Source organism: Eublepharis macularius, chromosome 1 (assembly GCF_028583425.1).
Source record: "Eublepharis macularius isolate TG4126 chromosome 1, MPM_Emac_v1.0, whole genome shotgun sequence".
In the NCBI taxonomy this organism is placed as follows: Eukaryota; Metazoa; Chordata; class Lepidosauria; order Squamata; family Eublepharidae; genus Eublepharis; species Eublepharis macularius.
In genome coordinates this window covers 62,493,767-62,514,462 of record NC_072790.1, presented here as the reverse complement: position 1 = coordinate 62,514,462, position 20,696 = coordinate 62,493,767, and the positions used below count along the sequence as shown (strand labels likewise).

The 20,696-nt window shown below is 41.5% G+C and overlaps 1 protein-coding gene across 1 annotated transcript in view; it reads right to left on the bottom strand.

Moving 5' to 3' along the window:
• MCPH1 (microcephalin 1) overlaps window positions 1-20,696 on the bottom strand; it is a 137,809-nt gene that overhangs the window by 93,937 nt on the left and 23,176 nt on the right. Inside the window, exons 8-11 of the mRNA XM_054980151.1 lie at window positions 17,694-18,701; window positions 13,999-14,111; window positions 12,739-12,776; window positions 8,364-8,526 (exon numbers count right to left, since the gene is read on the bottom strand). Coding sequence (XP_054836126.1) covers window positions 8,364-8,526; window positions 12,739-12,776; window positions 13,999-14,111; window positions 17,694-18,701 — 1,322 coding nt within the window. The remainder of the gene's footprint in view (window positions 1-8,363; window positions 8,527-12,738; window positions 12,777-13,998; window positions 14,112-17,693; window positions 18,702-20,696) is intronic.

Here is a 20,696-nt window from a genome sequence, read left to right as displayed (position 1 = left end):
AGCCCTCTTCCCTAGTAACTGAAGAGGTGCAACCCAAACATAATTATGGTGCACACTCCTCTCCAAGTGACAAGGAAGGCCGCAAGCTAGACCAGCTGGGCAAGATCTATTCTTCGGCCACTTTGAATTTCAGAATTACAAATTATCAGGCCATCATGGGGTCTTACAATTTGTTCCTCTGGGAGCGGCTGTCGACGTATATGGCGGACTTCCCTGAGGACAAAAGGCCTCTAGTTAAGATGCTCCAGGGGGAAGAAGCTAAATTGGCAAAACAGCAGATGACTGCTGCTAAGCATGAGGCTGACTGGAACTTTTTCCGCTGGAACTTCTTTAATAAATTTCTGACATGGGACGCACATACTTCCCTCCCCACCACAGTAAAATCAGAGATAGGAGGGGGAGGTTTACAAGAAAACCAACACCCTAACTTGGACGTTGGAGGACATTTAAAAACTCCCCAGGAGTCTGTGCTCCCAAGTTGCAATCTGCGGGGAGAGAGAGAGAAGGGCTGATGGGTGTTATCAATGGAAAATGAGGGGGAAGGAAAATGGCATGTGCCCCCCCCCAACCCCAGCTAAGACCAGTTTATGGGTTTTGGGGTCCTCAGGACAGACATTGGAGTCAAGGCATATTATGCAAGATGTGGTTGGAGGAAAGAGAAGGGAATGATAAGCTTATTTTCAGCTCCTCTTAAGAAGGTGCAAAGGGGAGATTTGGGGAAGGGGAGAGCAGAAATGGCCTCTCCGGCCCTGTCAAGTGGTGGGTCAAGGGGCCACTCCTGGAGAAACCAGGAGCTCTCCCAGGGCCAACACAGAAAGGGAGAATGGGGGGGGGGAGGGGAGGAGCTGACCACAAGGGCCCCAAGGAGGAAGGAAGCAGCCAGGGCTCCCCTGCAGAAATTATTTCTTTGAATAGAGATACAGAAAATGGGATACTAGAACATCAATGTTGGCTTTAATCAGTTTCTGGTAAAATCAATGTGTACAGATGAACACTAGCTCACTGTAACTAGTCACTTGAATGCCTGCAGTGTTATCTTGTTTCCTGACACTATTAAGAAATAATACTGGGGGAAGGGCTTACATACTATTTCTGGAGTTTAAAAATCACTTTTCTCTCTGGAAAGTATAATAATATATATTGCAACTGATTTGTAAATTAATACATCACGAGGTCTCATGGTTTAAATATGTATGAGCAAGTTTAGAGTCAGGAGGATGGGTCAGGCTCTAAACTAAAAGCTACACAGCAAAAAAATTTCTTAGCATTTTAATTATCAAGCAGCCACCTTAATAAACCACTACACGTGTGAAATCAATCACCACAATAGTTCTATACAGTGACTACATGTTTTAAAACTGGTTATACAATTCCGTTTATGCCAAAATAATCTCTCTGTTGTTGGCTGGTTAATGCTGTTCTATTTTTTGGCTTTTAAAAATAATCCTGGCAAGAATCCCCAGCATATCTTTTTCAGTGTTCAAAGAGCCTCTGGCATTGACTTACTTGTAAGAATCTCTCTAACTACCAGCTGGAGCAGGGAGAAGAACACACAGCCATGAGGCTTCATGCTGTTTTTGAGAAGTAGGCCAAGGATCCTTTCTCCTGACTGCTGGGGCCATCAACTGCCCCTGCTTCCACCCACCAATTGTCTCCAGCCCTGCACAATGGGGCTTACATATGGTCTCGTCTGTGGCCCCTTACCTCTAGCCAAGGGCTTGAGCATGGTTTGTCTCTCAACACAGACAATGGGCTTAGGTGTGGCCTAGTGCTTCAGCAAAGCCTTCCATTGTAAGCACTCAGTTGCTCAGCCCTTGCAGTTGAGACACAAAGGGAGGCCTTTCTTTAAAAACAATGAGGGCTGAAGCCCAGTCATCTTCAGAAAAAAGAAACGCCTGTGAAAATATCATTAAATCTGGAGTCATCTTGCAGTAGTAAGAGCAAGACCTGTGATCTGCAATCCAGACAGTGCCAGACTGGGGATCACAGAATCGAAAGGGGCCACACAGACCTTCTAGTCCAACCCCCTGCCCAATGCAGGATGAGCCTAAAGAATCTCTGACAAATATTTGTCCAGCCTCATCTTGAAAACTGCCAGTGAAGGGGAGCTCACCACGTCCCTAGGCATCTGATTCCACCTTTGAACTATTTTGACCATGATAAAGTTTGCTTAAGGAAGGCCCTCCCTCTAGAGTCAGCAAAAGTCTAACAAACTCTGCCTGGGACTAGGCATGTGCGGTTCGGGAATCCGATTCGTAAAAAATTCCCGAATAGGACCTGATCCATAAAGATTTGGGATTTCTGAGTCGGGGCCAGCATTCAGAAATCCCGAATCAAAGCTTTCTGAAGCATTTGTAATACTTTGGAAAGCTTCGGGGCTGAGTTTAAAGGGCCCCACCGCTGCTTGCAAGCAGTGGCAGGGCCCTTTAAACATCACCCCAGCCCCAGCCCCCCAGCCCCACCTACCTTTGCAGCCAGCGCGACAGCAGTGGCGGGGCCGCGGAGGAGGTGGAAAAAGCCCTTCCTGCCCCTCAAATGGCCGCTGTGGCGCCGCAGCCATTTGAGGGGCAGAAAGGGCCAGAGGAGGTGGCTCCGGATTTCCCCGCCACCCTGCAGGCTCAGGAGGTGGGGCAGCAGCAGAGGAGCCAGCTGGCTCCAGGCTGTCACAGCCTTGTGCTGCTGTGGCTGCCACTGCTGTGGCAGCAGCAGCACCGCAGCCCATTGCCCAGCTGATCACCCTCCCCCTCTCCCTCCAGCTAAGTAAGTGGGTGGGGGGTGGAGGGGCTGCCCCAGAGGGGGTGGGAGGTAGGGGTGGGGGAGTTGCTTCCCCTCACTTCAGTATGCTTCGAATATTTATGGAGCATACTGAAGCAAATAAAATACCATAATTCTGAAGCAGCTTGCTGCTTTGGAATTGTGGTATTTCCGAATTTCCCCCCACATCAGGTAAACCTGAAGTGGGAAATCCAATTTTTTTCGGGCTGCACACCCCTACCTGGGACCAGAAAGGGTGCTTTCCCAGAAGTACAGACTAACTCCTTACCACCTGAGAACTGTGGCCGTTCCTCAAGTTCAATGCTTTCTTAGAAGATTATTGCTCCTCTTTTATTATCTGTTTGTTTATACTCTATCTTTATCCCCAGTAGGACTCAGAGTGGCTTAATTATTCTATTCTCCTTCATTTTATCTACAACAGAGGTGAGGTATTAGGCTGTTTGTGACATGTCACCCAGCAAATTTCCGTAGCAGAGTGGGGATTCAAATCAGTGTCTCCTAGATCCTGGTGCGATACTCTAGCTAATACACACACTGGCTCTCATTTATATGAATCACTGGTGTGCATAAAAACTACATATATATCACACAACATGGAATTATTCCATTTGACAACACACACAAGGTTTTCTGACATTCAATATACAGGTGTTTCTAATTAATATTCACAATAGATATGGATATAATATATAATTGAATCCATCTCTACCTAACAAGGTGACACTAGAAATGTGATGCCAGTATCATACCATTGCTCCTATCATACCATTAACCTAAATATTAAGCTAACAGTGTGATATAATGGTTAGAATGTGAGACTAGGATTTAGAAGATCCCAGGTTCTAACTCTGCTCTGCCATGAAAGCTTGCTGGGTGGCTTTGGGCCAGTCACACATATTTAGCCTCGTCTATCTCACAGGGTTGTTTTAAGCATAAAATGGAGGAGGAGAAAGATGTAAGCTGCTTTGAGTACCCACTGGGGACAAAGAAGTCTATAAATGGAGTAAAATAAATAAAATCTATTGATATATTCCTATTGGCCTGAATTCATGAAGCAAATAACTGAAGAACTACACTCAGTAAAGTCCATCTGTATGGGACCTTCAGGCTTTCTCAAGAACGGCTGCCAGCTGTGTCAGTCATCAGACCCCCCCAACCCGTATCTGAATGTGTAGTAAGAGAGAGAAAAGAAGATGAAAACGTTATTGGACAAGTGCTATATATATATATATTTAAATATATATATTTAATATATATATTAAAAAGCCTGTAAGAGTAACACACGGCTGTATGTGCTGTAAGGATAATTAGGATAAAGACTTAAGACCCATAGAAAAGTTCTAGTACTATCATAAATATTTATATAATTAATAGTACAATAGATTTAATATTAACAAGAATAAAAAGACTACAATATCAATAACAGCAATAAGCAGGGGAGTATCTATTAAGCTATTATTGTTGAAGTTGTTAATTTATTTATAGTCTACCTTTCTCACTGAGATCCAAGGCAGATTACACAGTGCAAGTGAAAATACAATATAATCAACAGCTAGGACATTCAGTGAGCAAAGTACAATAATGAACAATAGCTAGGGCATTCACTGAAAGAGATACAACAGGGCATGGTAGCAAAAACATTGAAAAAACAAGCATAAAACCAAGCATAGAGATGAAATCTCAATGAAACAAAGCATACCTAATTTACATGGCATGTTCAGCAACGTGGAAAACACGTCTACATCAGCAGACAGTATTCAACACAGTAGCATATAGTCCCTGCATCTCTCAGAGCTACTTCTTACAACACAGCCCTATAATCTGCATAGAGAGCCCTCTTGATTAATTAATTTGCATAGTTTGTGGAAAGCCAGGAGAGTGGGAACATTCCTGTCCTCCTCAGGCAGGCCATTCCATAAGGTGGGGGCTACTGCAGGAAAAGCACATCTGCAGGCAGCTGCTGATTTTGCCCGACTGCAGGGTGGTATCTGCAGAAGGCCCTGAGCAGATGAGCAAAGCTGCCATAGTAGAAAATAGGGGGAGAGGCGGTTGCACAGATATGAGGAGCCGAGGCCATGAAGGGTTTTGAATGTGATAGTCATGACCTTGAATTGAGCCCAGTAACTGATAGAAAGCCATTGAAGTGACTCCATAATAGGAGATTCCATTATGCTGGGTCTAATATAACCCCTAGGCTCTTAATTGAGTCAGCCAGGGTCAACTGAACCACATCAAAGATCAGAAGCACAATGTCCTTGAAGATCTCTGCTTTCCAACTGCATCACTTCCGTCTTATCTCGGTTCAATTTCAATTGTTTGCTTTCAGCTAGTTGACAACAGCTGTCAAGTAGCGACTGCATCACCATTGGATAACGAGATATAGAGTTGGGTATCATCTGCATATTGATGTCATTCAATTCCATAGCTATGAATGAGTTCTCCTAAAGGCTTTACATAGAGGTTGAATAACATGGGGTATAAGATTGCGCCTTGTGGAAACCCATGTGATCATTCCCTCATTGAAGATAACTTGTCTCCAATAGCAACCCTTTGAATTTGTCCCATGAGGAACAATTTAAGCCAGTTCAAGAGACATCCCCTGATACATACTTCTGTCTTTAAATACCTCAGCAGGGTGGCATGGTCTGCCATGCCAAAGGCTGCACTTAGATCCAAGAGGAGGCAAGGCCTTTGTCTCCATTCAGGCAGACGTCATCAATTAGAGCGCCAGAGCCATCTCTGTACTGTAGCTTGGCCTAAAACCAGACTGAAAAGTGCTCAAAGCACCAGAGTTGTCCAAGAAAGCCTGGAGCTGTTCAGCTATTGCTGTCTCAATCACTTTGCCCAGAAAGGGCAGATTAGAGATTGGGCGATAATTGGCTACACCATTTTTGTCTAAGGATGTTGTTTTAAGTAGTGGGCGGATGACTTCCTCTTTGAGAGGCTGAAGGAAGGTGCCTTGAGTTAATGATCGATTTACAGGAGACATCAAGGACTCCCTTATGTGGCCTTTACATAGTAACTAGGATGGGCAAGGATCCAGAGTATAAGTGGTGGCCTACAAAGATGCTAGAATCCTGTCAATATTCATGACTGTGACTGGGTCAAAATTATTCAGAAACATGCCAGAAGGTATGTTAAGCATTACTTTGACTCTCCTATATTACAGGTGGCATCCAAATCAGACTGTATTTGAGCTACTATATCAGCAAAAAACTTTCCACAAGTGTCACAGCTAATAGTCTGTTCTTGAACAAAGGAAGGTTCAGATTTAGGGGTCAAAAGATGCTGAGATACCTTAAATAGTTGGGATGGATGTGACTTAGCTGATGCAATGATTGCAGAAAAGTAGCATTTCTTTGCAGCTATCACTGCTACTTCATATAATAATAACATTTGATTTATATACCGCCCTTCAGGACAACTTAATGCCCACTCAAAGCAGTTTACAAAGGGCTGAGGGTAACTCCAGGGAGCCGTGACTAACCCAAGGTCACCCAGCTGGCTTCAAGTGGAAGAGTGGGGAATCAAACCCGGCTCTCCAGATTAGAGTCCTGCGCTTTAATCACTATACCAAACTGGCTCATAAGTCTTCGAGTGGGCTCTGTAGCATGCTCTATCAGATTCAGTATCAGTTTTCTGTCAGCATTTTCCCAGACATCTTCCAGTCCTCTTTAGATCACCCAGCTTTGCAGTGAACCGCAGGGCTATTTCTTCTTCAAGGGAGGGAGGGGTCAGCAAGAAGTAATCTTGTCAACAGCTTCAAGGAGCTTTGGCTTCCATGCTTCCACCACAGCCTCAATAGGGCCTGAGTTTGGAATTCTAAAATCTCCCAGCACATTTTAGATATCAGAAGGATCCATGAGCATTTGCGGGAAGACTATTTTAGCTGGGTCTCACGTTTTGTGGCCTATCAGTGCCATATTCACTCTCTTGACTTCACACAGTAATGGTCTGTCCATGGTTCATGCCAAATCTCCAACTCTGAAATAAAAACTTCCCTCAAAGGATCAAAGAAAAAGATTAAATCCAAGGTGTGGCTCTTTTCAAGCATGGGGCCTGTCGATATTTGAAAAGGCCTAGGGCTCCTCCTCTCCTATTTCCTCATTCTCTTCTCTGAAAGCCCCCATAGCCTCTCTGCTTTCTTTGCTTCCTTCACTGTTTCTCACCCACCTTTATCTGCACCCCCTCTGTCTTCAGCTTTCCCTCTTGCCCTCCCCTGACTGCTTCTCCTTGAGAAAATTCTGTGTGGTTCTGGCCCCTAGGCTGGGATAGACCAAGCTGCATGAGGAAAAACCCACAAGGACTTGAGGTGGCACTTCACTTTCCCCAGTATCTCACCCCACACACTGTTTCCTCTTACCCTCCTCCTAGCAGTCCCCATATCCTCATCTTTTGTTGCTTCCTTCTCTCCTTCCCACACATAAACCAAAGTATCTTAATTGGTCTTCCATCTTCAACTATATTTATTCACTTTATTTATATATCACCTTTTTCTACAATGAGGACCAAAAGTGGCTTACATCATTCTTTGCACTTCCATTTTATCCTCACAACAACCTTGTGAGGTTAGACTGAATGTAACTGGTCCATTTTCATCAAGTGAGCTTCTACAGCAGAGTGGGGATTCAAACCTAGGTCTCCCAGATCCTACTCTGAAACTCTAATCATTACATCAAAATGACTTTAATGGGGTGACTGCAGTTGAACAGTAGCAAGCAGTCAAGCCTGGATGATTCACGAGAGTTGGAAGGTAGCAAGTCACCTGGTGGTTGCTGATGGGCTTGGCACCAATGAGTCCTCCTTCAAAGGCCAAAACAGCTCTGGAAAGGACCCTGCCCCCTCCCCCTGCTTTTTACTGAGAGAAGCCAAGATTTGAAGACTGGCAATACGGTTATCGTTGTCCAGCAACAGCCATTAATGGCACTCATTTCTTAAAGTTAAAGGTGCTTCCAATGTTTTTTTAAAAAAAAGATTTCAGATTTTTCTGCAAACCTAGGGCGTTTCTCAGGTTTGTGGAAACATCTCTCTTTTCAATTAATGGCTCCAATATCTAGATTTAAGTATTCACAGATGGAACCAGGTTTAGAATTATATATACTGATGATAACACCAATAATGCTACTACTAATAATATCACCAACAACAACAGTGAGCACCTTGTATCAGTTTAAAGCCAGACATTAATTAAATAATTGTTTCCAAGGCATCCCACTGTGGGGGGCAGGGGGGGACTATTTCACACATATTTCAAGCTACACTCATCTATGCTTATGTTTACATGAAATAAAAATACATTGCTTTAAATGAGAAACATGGCAATAACAACACTTTGTTTTATTGATCTTTGAGTAATCTGGACTAACTCAAGCTATTTAGTCAAAAAACTCTTAAATAACTTACATACAATGAACAGCTAGTTTACTTCTAACAGAAAAATATTAATTTCGAGTATTTATTTAAATAATTATATACCCTGTCTGATACGTCTTATACAGGACTGCCGGGGCAACTTATCAGATTAGTGCCAACACTGTTTACTGAAACAAGAAGAACAAGTATACAGATAATCACTCAACATTACTTACCCATTCATAACTGACAATCCAGCAGCCTCGAGCAATTCCCAGAAGTATATTTAAGGTACGACGGGGACTCCCTGCAATCACATGGCTTGTATTTTCACATACTTCATTTGAAAACATAAAGCCTCCCAGCTTCTTTCCCACTTGAACAATCGCGTTCTTCTGACTTTAAAGAGAGACAAAGAAAAGATCATCCTCTTTTGTGGCTGGCCTGCATGTATGCAGTCCAAATGTGGCACTGCACAGAAGAACGACGACAAACAATAAAAGTTACCACAAAGCCTAAACAGAGGTTCATAGTTAAATTAACATGGTCATGAACAATGACCAGGGAATATGAATTAGATCAATCCTGATAAACTGGCCTTATCTCATACTTATTGCACTACATACATGTAATGTCATTTTTGATTTGTCTTTTATGGTTTTATGTTTTCAAGTTAGTATTTATTGTTATTTATTGATGTTAGCTGCCCTGAGCCTGTTCTTGGGAAGCGTGGGATATAAATCTAATAAAATAAAAATAAAATAATAAATGATTTTTGTTTGTTTATTCCCTCTTCCTGCTGCACACCTCCCTCATGGCATATACATTTTGTAGAGGTCAGTGAACTGCAGTGGGAGGAGAGAAGTGTCTTGAAAAATTTAGTCTGGATCCAGTACTTTATTTGCAACATCTGTTATGGTAATAATGTTTTAGGTAAAGCTAACTGAATCCAATGTTTCAGATGAGGGCATTTTGAAAATTATTTGAATTAATATCAAAATAAAGATAATGTCAGCTAGGTAGCCCTGGTAGTCTTTAGTAGAAGAACTAAATTCAAGTCTAGGACAACAACATTTCCCAGGGTATAAGCTTTCATGAATCAAAGCCAGCTTTAGGGGCCAAGTACTGTAAATTAAATCAATGGCCACATATCTTTATTTTTCTGATCATAGTATCTATACATGTAAGCTTTTATTGTTAGTTTTACTAACTATAATTTAACAAATTCAACTATTCCCTTCTTGTCCTAGACAGTCCAATACTGTAATGTAGGTTAAGTATGCCCGTTATATGTGTGTGTGGCTACTAGCACCTGGCATTCACCCCCTTTAAAAAATATATTGCGGCTACCAGCATTGAATGTCAGTGACTTTAATTTGTAGTGCTGCCCTATTATGATGGGCAGAAAGATAAGAAAAGATAACTGAATGGGGAGACCTCTGAAGTAAGCTGCCTCTTTACTGAATACTGTCTGTACTCTGGCCTCGCTTTACCTTCTGTTTAAATTCCAGCTGCCACAATATCCATAAAAGGGAGACACAAGCTTTTATTAACAGGATGGCAGCATGTAGCTTTCTTTTCCCTAAAGGGTCTTTGGGACCCTAATAATGTGGAAGTTAATAGGGAGATGATTAGGACCTCTTTCCCACAGCTATTTTACTAGACAGATAGGACATAGTTGGAATAGAAAAAGCAAAGATTTATTTACAGGAAGTAAGTTGTAGAAACAGATAAAGTTATAGTGTGAATTTGAAATGAATAATAAGCACAAATGTACAAATGGCTTGCAACTTCACTTCCCAGAAGTTACATTTTCCTCCAGTAAGGAGTTAACTAGTTGAAACTGAGCCTAAGTTAACATGTACACAGAAATTCAGGAGAGAAAATAATTCCTTTTCCTCCAGATAGGACTCCTCAGCATTCAAAGTTCCTTTGTAACCACTTTACCATGCTGACAGATTTCTTATCAAGTACTAGGCTGTTCTTTTTAAACTATAGAGAACCTGACCTCTGTACCAATTCCAAAAGTTAGATTTTCATAGGGATCCTCTGCTCTCACACCACACACCCCACCACCACTCACTGGGCCAGTTGGGGGGTGGGGTGGAAAGTCAGGAGAGTAGGCTTCCCAGGCACGCTCCCGGGGTGGCACGGCAATATCATTCATGGGGATGATGTCATTGTGCAGGAGCCAGGAGCACTTCCACGCTTCAGTGGGCTGATTTGGGCCTGTTTGGCACCCAAATTGGCCCACTGCAACGCACAGGAGCACTCCTGGCCCCTGAGTGATGACACTTTCTGGAAGTGATGTCATCATGGGGCTGCAGGAGGTTAAGGTAAATGCTAGTTTCCCCCCACCTCCCACCAGGAGAGTAAGGAGACTTGGCAACTCTATTTACAGGATGCTTGTTTAATTCCTTAAAACAAGGTTCCTACCCTATTGTGCCCCCAAATCCTAACTAAAAGGCCCCCCCAAAGCCTAACTTATCTTGTTCTTATCCAGGGCTACCAAAAGCTCCAACCAAAGGAAAATGTATCCCTTTTCTCCTTTTTAAACTGAGATGGCACACTTCTTCTCCCAACTAGGCATGTGCACTTTGGGAATCTGATTCGGAAAAAATACCCGAATCGGACCCAACCCATAAAGATTCAGGATTTCCAAACTGGGGCCAGCATGCTGGCCCCGATTTGGAAATCCTGAATCAAAGCTTTCCGAAGCATTCATAATGCTTCGGAAAGCTTCGGGGCTAAATTAAAGGGCCCCACCGCTGCTTGCAAGCAGTGGTAGGGCCCTTTAAACATCACCCCACCCCCACTTACCTTCGCAGCGTTGGCGGCAGCAGTGGCTCTGGCTCTCCCTGCCGCCTATGGGGCCACAGAACGGCGGAGGAGGCGGAGAAAGCCCTTCCTGCCCCTCAAATGGCTGCTGCAGCCATTTGAGGAGCAGGAAGGGCCGGAGGCGGCGGCTCCGGCCTTCCCCACTGCCCTGCAGGCTCAGAGGAGGCAGTGTGGCGGCAGAGGAGCCGGCTCCAGGCTGTCGCAGACTCGTGCTGCCATGCATGCTGCCACTGCTGCCCAGCTGATCACTCTCCCCCTCCCCCTCTGGCCAAGTAAGTGGGTGGGGGGTGGAGAGGTTGCCCCAGGGGAGGTGGGAGAGTTGCTCCCCCTCACTTCAGTATGCTCTGAATATTTATGGATCATACCAAAGCAAGTAAATACCATAATTCCGAAGCGACGCTTGACGCTTCGGAATTTTTGGTATTTCTAAATTTTTTTCTCGCTTCAGGTAAACCTGAAGCGGGAAACCCAAATTTTTTCAGGATACACACCCCTACTCCCAACCAGGGAAGTTCCAGGGGCTCTGATTGGCTGACTAGTCTCTAGGGCTTGTTTGAAGGTAAATTCCCCAGGATTAATTCATAGCCCTGAAGACAAGCAGAACTTGGGGGATGATTGCCACAACAGTAATTATTTATTTCATTTATAACTATGTGGAGTGGATCTAAAGTAGCCCTTATATGAGTGAGTACAAGGCACTTTCATTTGGCAAGTGGGAGGCTAAAATGTCCACAGAGTTCTCCCTCAATCTGCAGCCTCCTAGACCACATCTCATGCTGTTCGACAGAGTGTCCTGACACCCAGGAGCAGTTTATTGAGAGTCATGGTAGACAGGGGATGCAAAATAGACCTGTTCTGGGTTGAGCTCCATTCAGTATTTGCTGGATTTAACCTATGTTTATGAGCTATAAACATATATTCAGTACATGCATTTCAGACACTCTTTCAGCCTGAAGTCTGAGAATCTCAAAAACAAGTTGTAGGCTTTCATGGCTTCCCTTCTCTATGTAGCTTTCCCTTTTCATTTCCTGTTTATTATTAACCATAATTTGCCATGTTTTCTTTCCCAACCAGAATAGAAAACTATGCTGGATCCAAAGATGCTGTTCTGTCCTTATAATGACTTTTACTACTGGACCAGTATTTATACTGGCAAAGAGGGCTGTTCCCCCCGCCCCCATTTCTCCTTGCACCACAGAATTCCCCTTCCCCCACAGCCCTGAGTTTCCTGACCAGCAGGAGCAGAATTGCAGAGGGCTAAGCAGACTGCAGAAGGGGGAAAGTCCTTTTCTGTAAGTTTCATTGTTCTCTGTAAAGAAAATCCATCTCATAGCCTCAAATGGAGTATTCTGGGATTTAGTTATACCCAACTTTTCTTTCCAATTGGAACTCAAGGTGGCTTACATAATTCTCCTCTCCTCCATTTTATCCAACAGCAATCCAGTGAAGTAGGTTAGGGTCTGAATGTGTAACGGGCCCAAAGTCACCCAGCGAGTTTCCATGGCAGAGAGGGAATAAGAACCTGGTTCTCTCAGATCCTAGTCCAGCACTCTAACCACTACATCATGCTGGCTCTCACACCACACTGGTACTGAAAGCACTAACCACAGGCTGGTGTTTCAGGTATCTTGGCAATCTATACACCATACTAATTTCCTAGTCCAAACCACTGAGTTAGGAAGATGGTCTTGACTGAACCTCTGTGATTTGATGAAGCATATTTAACCTCCGATTTTATACTGGTAGAAAGTAACAGAAATATTTTGTACTTACTCAGAAGACATACTTGTCATGACTAATGTTTTCGATGGCTAAAAATGTAAAAGAACAGTAAGTTAAAAATATGAATATTCATTAAGTCGGTACAGTTACAAGTTTCACAGAATATGTAGAATATATGAAGATTAAAACTTTTGCCTACAAGGCAAAATATAGATAAATTGACTGGGATAATAGGATTCTTGAACTGTAGGTTTACTGGCCTAGTATATTTATTACAAGGGAAGACATGCGTCCTTTTAAATGAACAGGCTTTGTTAAAAGAATTTTTTTTGTGTTTTTACTAATTATATAGTTCTTTGCTTAATATGCAGTTCTTTAAATTCACCAGAAAAGATGCGAAAGGCTGAAGATGGTAACCTGTGTAGGCAGAAGTTAACAAGCCCTTTGTGCCTATTAAAGAATCTCCTGAAACCAAGGTGACCCTCTAAAACACAGCCAATGGAGCACAAAATGGCTGCAGCTGGAAGGAACAAGCAGAACATGCTCTGTGCACACACAACAGGCTCTTGGGATCTCTGATTCTGTTCTCAGGGGTTTTTTTTAGAGTTATGAGCATACAAATACAAATCACGTCTTGATTCAGAGCTTTTAAAAAAATACTTAATTTTTTTTAAAAAAACCAAAGTACTCATTTTTGATCAAAACAAGGTTTCAAAGTGTCTAATCAGGCAATCTAATAATAATGTAAAAACATGGCTTTATATTTATAGTTTTTCTGAAGACTACAAGACAATCCAATCTACTAGTTACAGCTCATCTTTTCGAGCTTTAGAGATGGCCTGAGCACTGAACTGATTACTAAATCTTTTGTGACTTGTACCCTGAACAGCCCCTGATCCCAAAGATCCCCCCCTCCCCATACATCCTTTTTATGTCTTCAAAAGCTTTATAATCAACACATGGAAGGGGGATTGGGCTTATGCTGCTGCCCCTGTTCCCAGCTTTCATGTATTGATCTGAAGGTTGGAACAGAACCTAAATGTGCAGGATTTTTCCCACACAACCAGGCACCCTTCAGAAACTAGAACTGATGTTGTTGACTGCTATTATAAAATACACCCTGATATTCAAGTTATAGAAAACTACCAGATCAAAATTTATCTTAAAAATAAATAAAAACTGGGAACAAAATATGCAGTAACAGTAAACACTGACCCTCATTCAGCTATACATGCTTTCCATACTCCTGCTCATGAGTGCAGGCCTCTAGTTGAATCAGGCTGTCTGGATATTTTGACTCGTCAGACTCACCTTTTTGATTTTTCCAGTGGTTTCTAATTTCTCTTTAAGTTCATGTGATTGATTATGAAAAGATTCAGATGAACCATCTTTGACATCACACCTGCAAAATTTGTTCTCATCTCCTAGAAACCAAGTTTATTCAGAGTTAATCTTGAACATGAGAAAAATTAGATGCAACATGGCAAAACTGCAATAGTATAACCATATATTTACCCATATTCCAGAACATTGTCACATGTTTTTAAAGATATTTGTTGTGGGTTCTTTGGTTGTTTCTACAAGCCACACAGACCTCTGCAATAAGCTTTATGTGCTAGTTCTCACAGAGGAACCCAAAGGAATCAGTGCTTGCTCTTCTGATTACACAAATGTTTTTCTCCTTTGGCTGGATCAAATGGTTCCCTTCCACTAAATCTTTTGTTTGAATAAAACTAGCTCTTTCCGCCAATAGGAGGCTTCTCCAATCGCAAACCCCTCATGTAAGGATACAATTTGATTCCAGCTATGGTCTAATAACCTTTGCTGGATGAGAGGATTTTAAATCTATTACATTCACAGCAGGAGATTCTCAAAAGCAAAGTTTAGACAGATTTGTTAAAAAAACTTGACATTTTTGCCAGTTTCGTCTGCAAGTTTTAACTTCTTTTTTAACTCTTTTTAAAAAATGGCAATAAAAATGTGGTGTAGTGGAGATCCAGGTTCAAATCCCCGCTCTGTCATACAAGCTTGCTGGGTGATCTTGGGCCAGTCACACACACTCATAGTAACCTATTGCACAAAGGCTGGGTATAAATGAAATAACAGAAATGTAAATAATTACAGAGTTCTATCTAAAGAGGTCTGAAGAAGTTATTCAGTATCTGTGTGTATTTTAAATGAAGGTTACTTTTTACCTTATGTATGTTCATTATTTGCAATAGGACTAAAAACACACTATAAAGAGACTGACAATGGAGGGAAAGTCCAAATTTCCCACGTCTACAAACTCCTCACAGGTTTCTCAATATAAACTCTGTGGGTTTGAGAAAATCAGATGTCAAACTCATTTCCCTAGAGAATTGTAATCTTTCAATATAAATCACAATGACAACCAATAAAAAAGAAATATGCACTCCCACTGCCTGTACTCTATGATCAAAAATAAGAACTTGTTTTCATTGCTATCCAATGTAGAGTCTCTATACGAGACATCTTACACTGGGATGCTCTAGTGTAGGGAGATGCAATGTTAAGCTGGAAAGAGTATAAGGGTAGTTTGAGATCGCTCCTCAGAGGGTTTGTTAATTTCATCTCTGCCTGGGAAAGCTCTGTCAGTTTCACCTCCCTCTCTTGGGGAGGAAAAGATGAAATTAACAAATCCTCTGAGAGAGAGAAGGCTCTGTATTTTTAAATTACTCTTATATAGAGAGGTAAACTATGCTTCCCAGCTAACATTGCATCTCCCTACACTTAAGCGTCCCTGTGTGTGTGCACAGAGACTCTTACTTTCATAATTATTGTAAGAGAAAACATAATTCTGCCACTGAAGTTTATTTCAAGCAGCTCGGTTTGTCATCAGTTTTTTATGATTTTGTAACAAGCTGAATTACAAAGAAGGGGCATATACACATAGAAAAACACCTTGTATGAAACTGATTTTTTTTTCACCATAGAACTTCACACTGTCAAAGAAACAAACTATTTCTTTCGCAGAGGTACATTCCAGCTACACGCAGTTCTCTTTCTTACTTATTCTTTGGATACTGGCCTTAAATACATAGCTTCATTTTTAAGCCTTGCCAATATATATACACTGTACCTTCTGGCAACTGTGAAGTGCTAGCTGAAATGTTTATGATTCTCTGCCTAGTGGTTATAGAAATAATCGCAAACATAACTGGACTTCCAGAGGAACTGTTTCAATAGATTGGAATGGTAACCATAAATTTTGGCATCTAGCAGAAAAAGCTTCTGGCATTTATTGCAGGAATAAGTTTTTTAAAAGCTACTGACAGCAAATAAAGGCATTTCTCCTGCAGAATCCCTTACAGGATAGCACAAATAACAGCAACATAAGTCATACATAAGGCATACTTTGCTTTTTTTGACAGCTAAGCATCACTGGCCGCTAGACAACCAGTCATAATTTGCAGAGCTTTGTACTTTTCATTCCCTATGTGCGATTTTCCACAAGCAATACATCATGAACGTCTTCATAGGTTGCAACCCTGTTAATTACGTAGGGAGAGAAAGGAACGAGGACCTTAAGAGGGCACCGATTCTAAGCTCAACGACCTGGATGATGATGTAGGAAAGAAGCAGGATGGGAACACTGGCCAGTGGCAAGGGTTGTACTATTAAATGGCAATAAAATGCCATTTGAAAAACATAAGATCTCTGTTTAAATTTTGAAGCAATTGGTTGAAGTATCCTTGCTGAGATCCAGAGGAAGTTTCTTTTCTGCCCCAGCTGCTTTAGAAAAATAAAGGAATAATATGACAAACAGCTGCAGTCAAAATGAAATGGCTGCCTAAGTTAATGCTGCTATGGAAAAGAACTGTGATGCAAACTTTCCCTATGTTACCTGGATTTTAGCATGCTTCCAGAGCAGTATAGAAAGGTAGCATGCCTTAAGCAAGCTTCCATAATGCGTAAGGTAATACCTGACAAGGCCCAAGTGCTTATTAGGATTTAAAAACGAGAGGTTTCTCATACACTTGAAAGGCTTTTTTATTCATACTACAGTCAAACCTCCTGTATCAATCAATCTGTTTACACCAGACATTCAAAATTTATTATTTTATTTATATCATATTTGTATTCTGCCCACCCCACAAGCGGGCTCATTTTAAGTAGTTGTGCTCTTCACAATAATGATCACCTTCAGTGTCCATGATCAAAACATTTAAGAAGTCTTCCATTCTCAGAACCCATTTAAAACAAGTATCCATTTTCATTATCATTTATTGCCCTTTCAAATATCTAAACAAGTCCTCCCGTGTATAAGTGTGGCTAACATTATACACAAAGTGAAATTATTCATAATTGTGTTCCATATCAAAAAGTACAGTTAAAATCTAAAAGTAACTGCTCAGCTCATATGACTTTTTAGACAGCTCAATCACTGGATATCAAACCAGAGCAGCATTTTTATCAGTAACCATAGTATTTGCTTCAAAGACATTTAGATCAGTAGAATCTACAGTTCCACTAACATTCTTCTAAGCAAAGTTCAAGCAAATCAGTGTTATTTGTCAAGAGTTTTTAAGACACAGCCCAGTGTTAGAGGTTTCCAGATTTAACAATGCTAAAGAAGGCACAGAGTTTCAAGTTACTTGTACGTAACAGTACAAAGTCAGAAATCTGCACCAGAATGTTCCGATCACTTCCGTAAATTCAGTTCTCTGTACCATTTTGCATTTCTTTATTTCCTTTCAAAGTAGTTACTGACAAGGAATTTTCAAATGATATAGTTCTTGGGAGTTCACTCTCCTCAAGGATCACTAGTTAATATACAAGTATGTCTGATTTTGGATTTTAAGAATGATCTTGAAATCCATATTCAGAATGCATAACACTGTTACACTTAGCAACTATACATTTTGATTGAAATAATCAATACATAGCATGAGATCTGGAAAACAAGTTCCCATTCTAAGGTGTTGGTGCCAGACTTTCCTGATCCACTGATCTCTCTAGCTGTCCACATTGTAGTAGCAACTTACCAAGTGTAAGACAGCATCTATTTTCAGTGGTTATGGGCATCTTTTTCTGAAAGTTAAGATTGAGAAGACAGTCTGGGCTTTCTACAGTGTTCATCTTTCCCCCTGGTAACACAGAGTTTAAAGTTGCACTGTCTTTACTATGAGAAGATACAGATTGCATGCAGTCACTTCTTGCAATATTCTCATTATTATCAGCCATTTTTTTCCTCTTTCTGCTCACAGTTTTCTCTTTCGTATTGGATTTTTGCAACACTGCCTCTTGCTTAGTTTGAGAAGGGCTACAGTTGTAAACCATTCTACTAGGACTCTGCAATTTCTGCAGGTTTGGAAAAGGAAGGGTAACTTCTACCTTACTTTTATTTAAATTAGACGGTGAAAAATAATCTTCGTAAGAAGAATCTTGGTCTACAGCAGACTTAGTAGGAGTGAGCACAGCTGGCAAAAAGTCATTCTGAAACTCTCTTCGGCATAATGCTGAAGTGTTCGGTCTAATACTTGATCTCCTTTTGGATCTTCTTTGTTGTTTGCTACTTGAAGCACAATCACTTTTCAGTGAGGAAAGGTTTAAATTAGTTGAACGGAAATCAGCAATGTAGTCATTGTCCATTTCTGAATATGAGAGGATGCTGGAACTTTCAGCAGATTCCACATGGATCAATTTTTCTGAAGAACATCTATAGTCCAACTTGCTTGCATGTGGAAGATCACTGTGTTTTTGTGGAGAGGGCATTTCAAATTCAGCCTCTTTGCTTAGAAAATCCCGTGCCAAGCTGAAGATTTTTGGCCGAATCAGGCTTTTTTGTAAATGTTTGCCACTTGGTTGTTTTGGACTTAAATTCTTGCTGTCATCTGTGAAGAATGGAGAGCTTCCTAATCCAGCTGCAGAAACATCAGGAGTAGCCGAAACTTCAAATGAAGAGTTGGAAGATTTCTTTCTAAGACTCCTGCATTCAGAGTTTCCCCACAAGTCAGCAAAGCTTGAGTTTAAAGGATCACTGCTCTCTTCTTCTACAAGATATTAAAATCAGAATCAGCAAAAATCTTAATGAAGTAACAAAACAAAATACAGTATTTGACCTGTTTTACTTGGTTAAAAGGTATTGATGGTTTTTCTACCTAAATACCACTTGAAAAATCACAAGTGCACTGCAATATGCAAACCACACACTTATGTATTTGTCACATCACCACCACCAGCACAGAAGTAATTTAGTCTTGCTTGAAATGGATTTATGACCTCCAAGTGTAAGCAGCTTTGTGCACCTGAAAATAGAAGGCTGGATCCAGAGCCTCTCTTCTGCCAAGAGGAAAGGCACTTCCATTCACATAACCAAGGAGGGTAAGCATTATTTGCTGCTTCCCCTTTCTACTGCAGCACACCAACTCTTCTAAATAATTCCCAAACCCCAAGGAGCCAGTTTTGGAGAGCACAAGGTGTTGCAGCAAGGAAGAGGAGACAGGAAAGATTCATTCCACAAGTGAAGCTCTACTCACAGTCGTTTGGATCTAACACACAGGTCTGTCAGGCACGTCTAAGTATCATTTAAATCCACAGATCTTAAACATACAGTTAAGTACAATTCATTTCAATGGGACTAAAGGTGTTTAATGTTCTCCAGACTGAACTTATTTTCAGGTTGTGAAATGGACAATAATAGCAGAATTGGTTGCCATAGACAGAGGGATTCTTCTTATTTGCTCACAAGGGATTTCATATCCTTATGCCTAAGAATACAAGCAATTGTTCTGTCACAATTAAACTTGTTGGGAAGTTGATGCATGTGCTTCCCAGCTAGAGATGCCTTGAAACAAAACCCAGAATATTTAGGAACACCCAGGCCCACCCCCCCAAATCTTTCACAAGATTTTCTGGTGCAAGAATTATGGTTTAAATGTGAATAATACTAGCAAAATATGCTAATGTTTGATAATACACTATTATAAAGCCTAGTGGTTTCACTGTTATAAAGTTTAACTTGATATCCAAATATGCTAGCAGTTCTGACCAAACTGTACATTCTCTTTTGTTCACTACAAAATTTGTTGTCTGCTTTAACTTTTACATCTCAACTTCTCAGATGGCAAAAATTAAGATATACTTGCTAAGGTGGCATAGGATGCAGTAGTTTGCACCGCTCTCTTAAGTAATGGACATTTTTCCAATTTTGTTTGTAGAAAAACAAGGCATTTGATTTTAGCATTACTTAAATATGTTAGTTAATACAATTTTACATGCTAAATTATAAATTGAAGTCAAGGAAAAAATTAGGGTGTCACAAGCACCTGTGACCTCAGACTGGGTCCCCGACTGCTCAACCATGAGTGGGTTCCCAAGGGTTCTTCCTTAGGCTGTTTAAAAGTTTTTCCTGCCCACTGGTACCTACTTCTCTTTTGCAGTTTGTGGTATCCCATGGATTCTTCACACCTGCATGCCTTCCCTCATGAGCAACCCATGAGGCTTCAGCTGGGCCCAATCCCTCAATCTCACCTCTCAGCATCTGGTCCCTCCACCCTTCCAGCTTGTCTTGGGCCCTTGGAAGCTCTGGGGACTCGAACTCCTCATTGGGCTCTCCCTAAGCCATGCTTGGCTCTGGCGTGTTGCTCACCTTTGGACTCAAGGCTCCTGCAACCCCACCCTTTATCCTGGATGCTCCAGTGCTGTTATGGGCTCTGCTGCCTTGTCTGCCTCTGACCTACCATTGCTGTTGGCCTGCCCAGACCTCCCCCACAGCACTTTCTCTCTCCTACTGCTGGCCTACTGCTTTGTCAGCCTGAGTGGTTGGAGCAGGCCCTTCCCTCCAATTGGCCGGTCAGCCTCCATGAGACCACCCAACCAGCTACAGTGTTTTATTCCCCCCCCCCCAATGAAAACTTTCACGAAAAAATAGGAGGGGAACCCTTAAATTCCTATCCAACCTGAACTTACTCTTCTTTAATATTATAAAATACATCATTTATTATTTCCAGAAATTTTACATCTCAATTCCCATCATGTGCAACAAT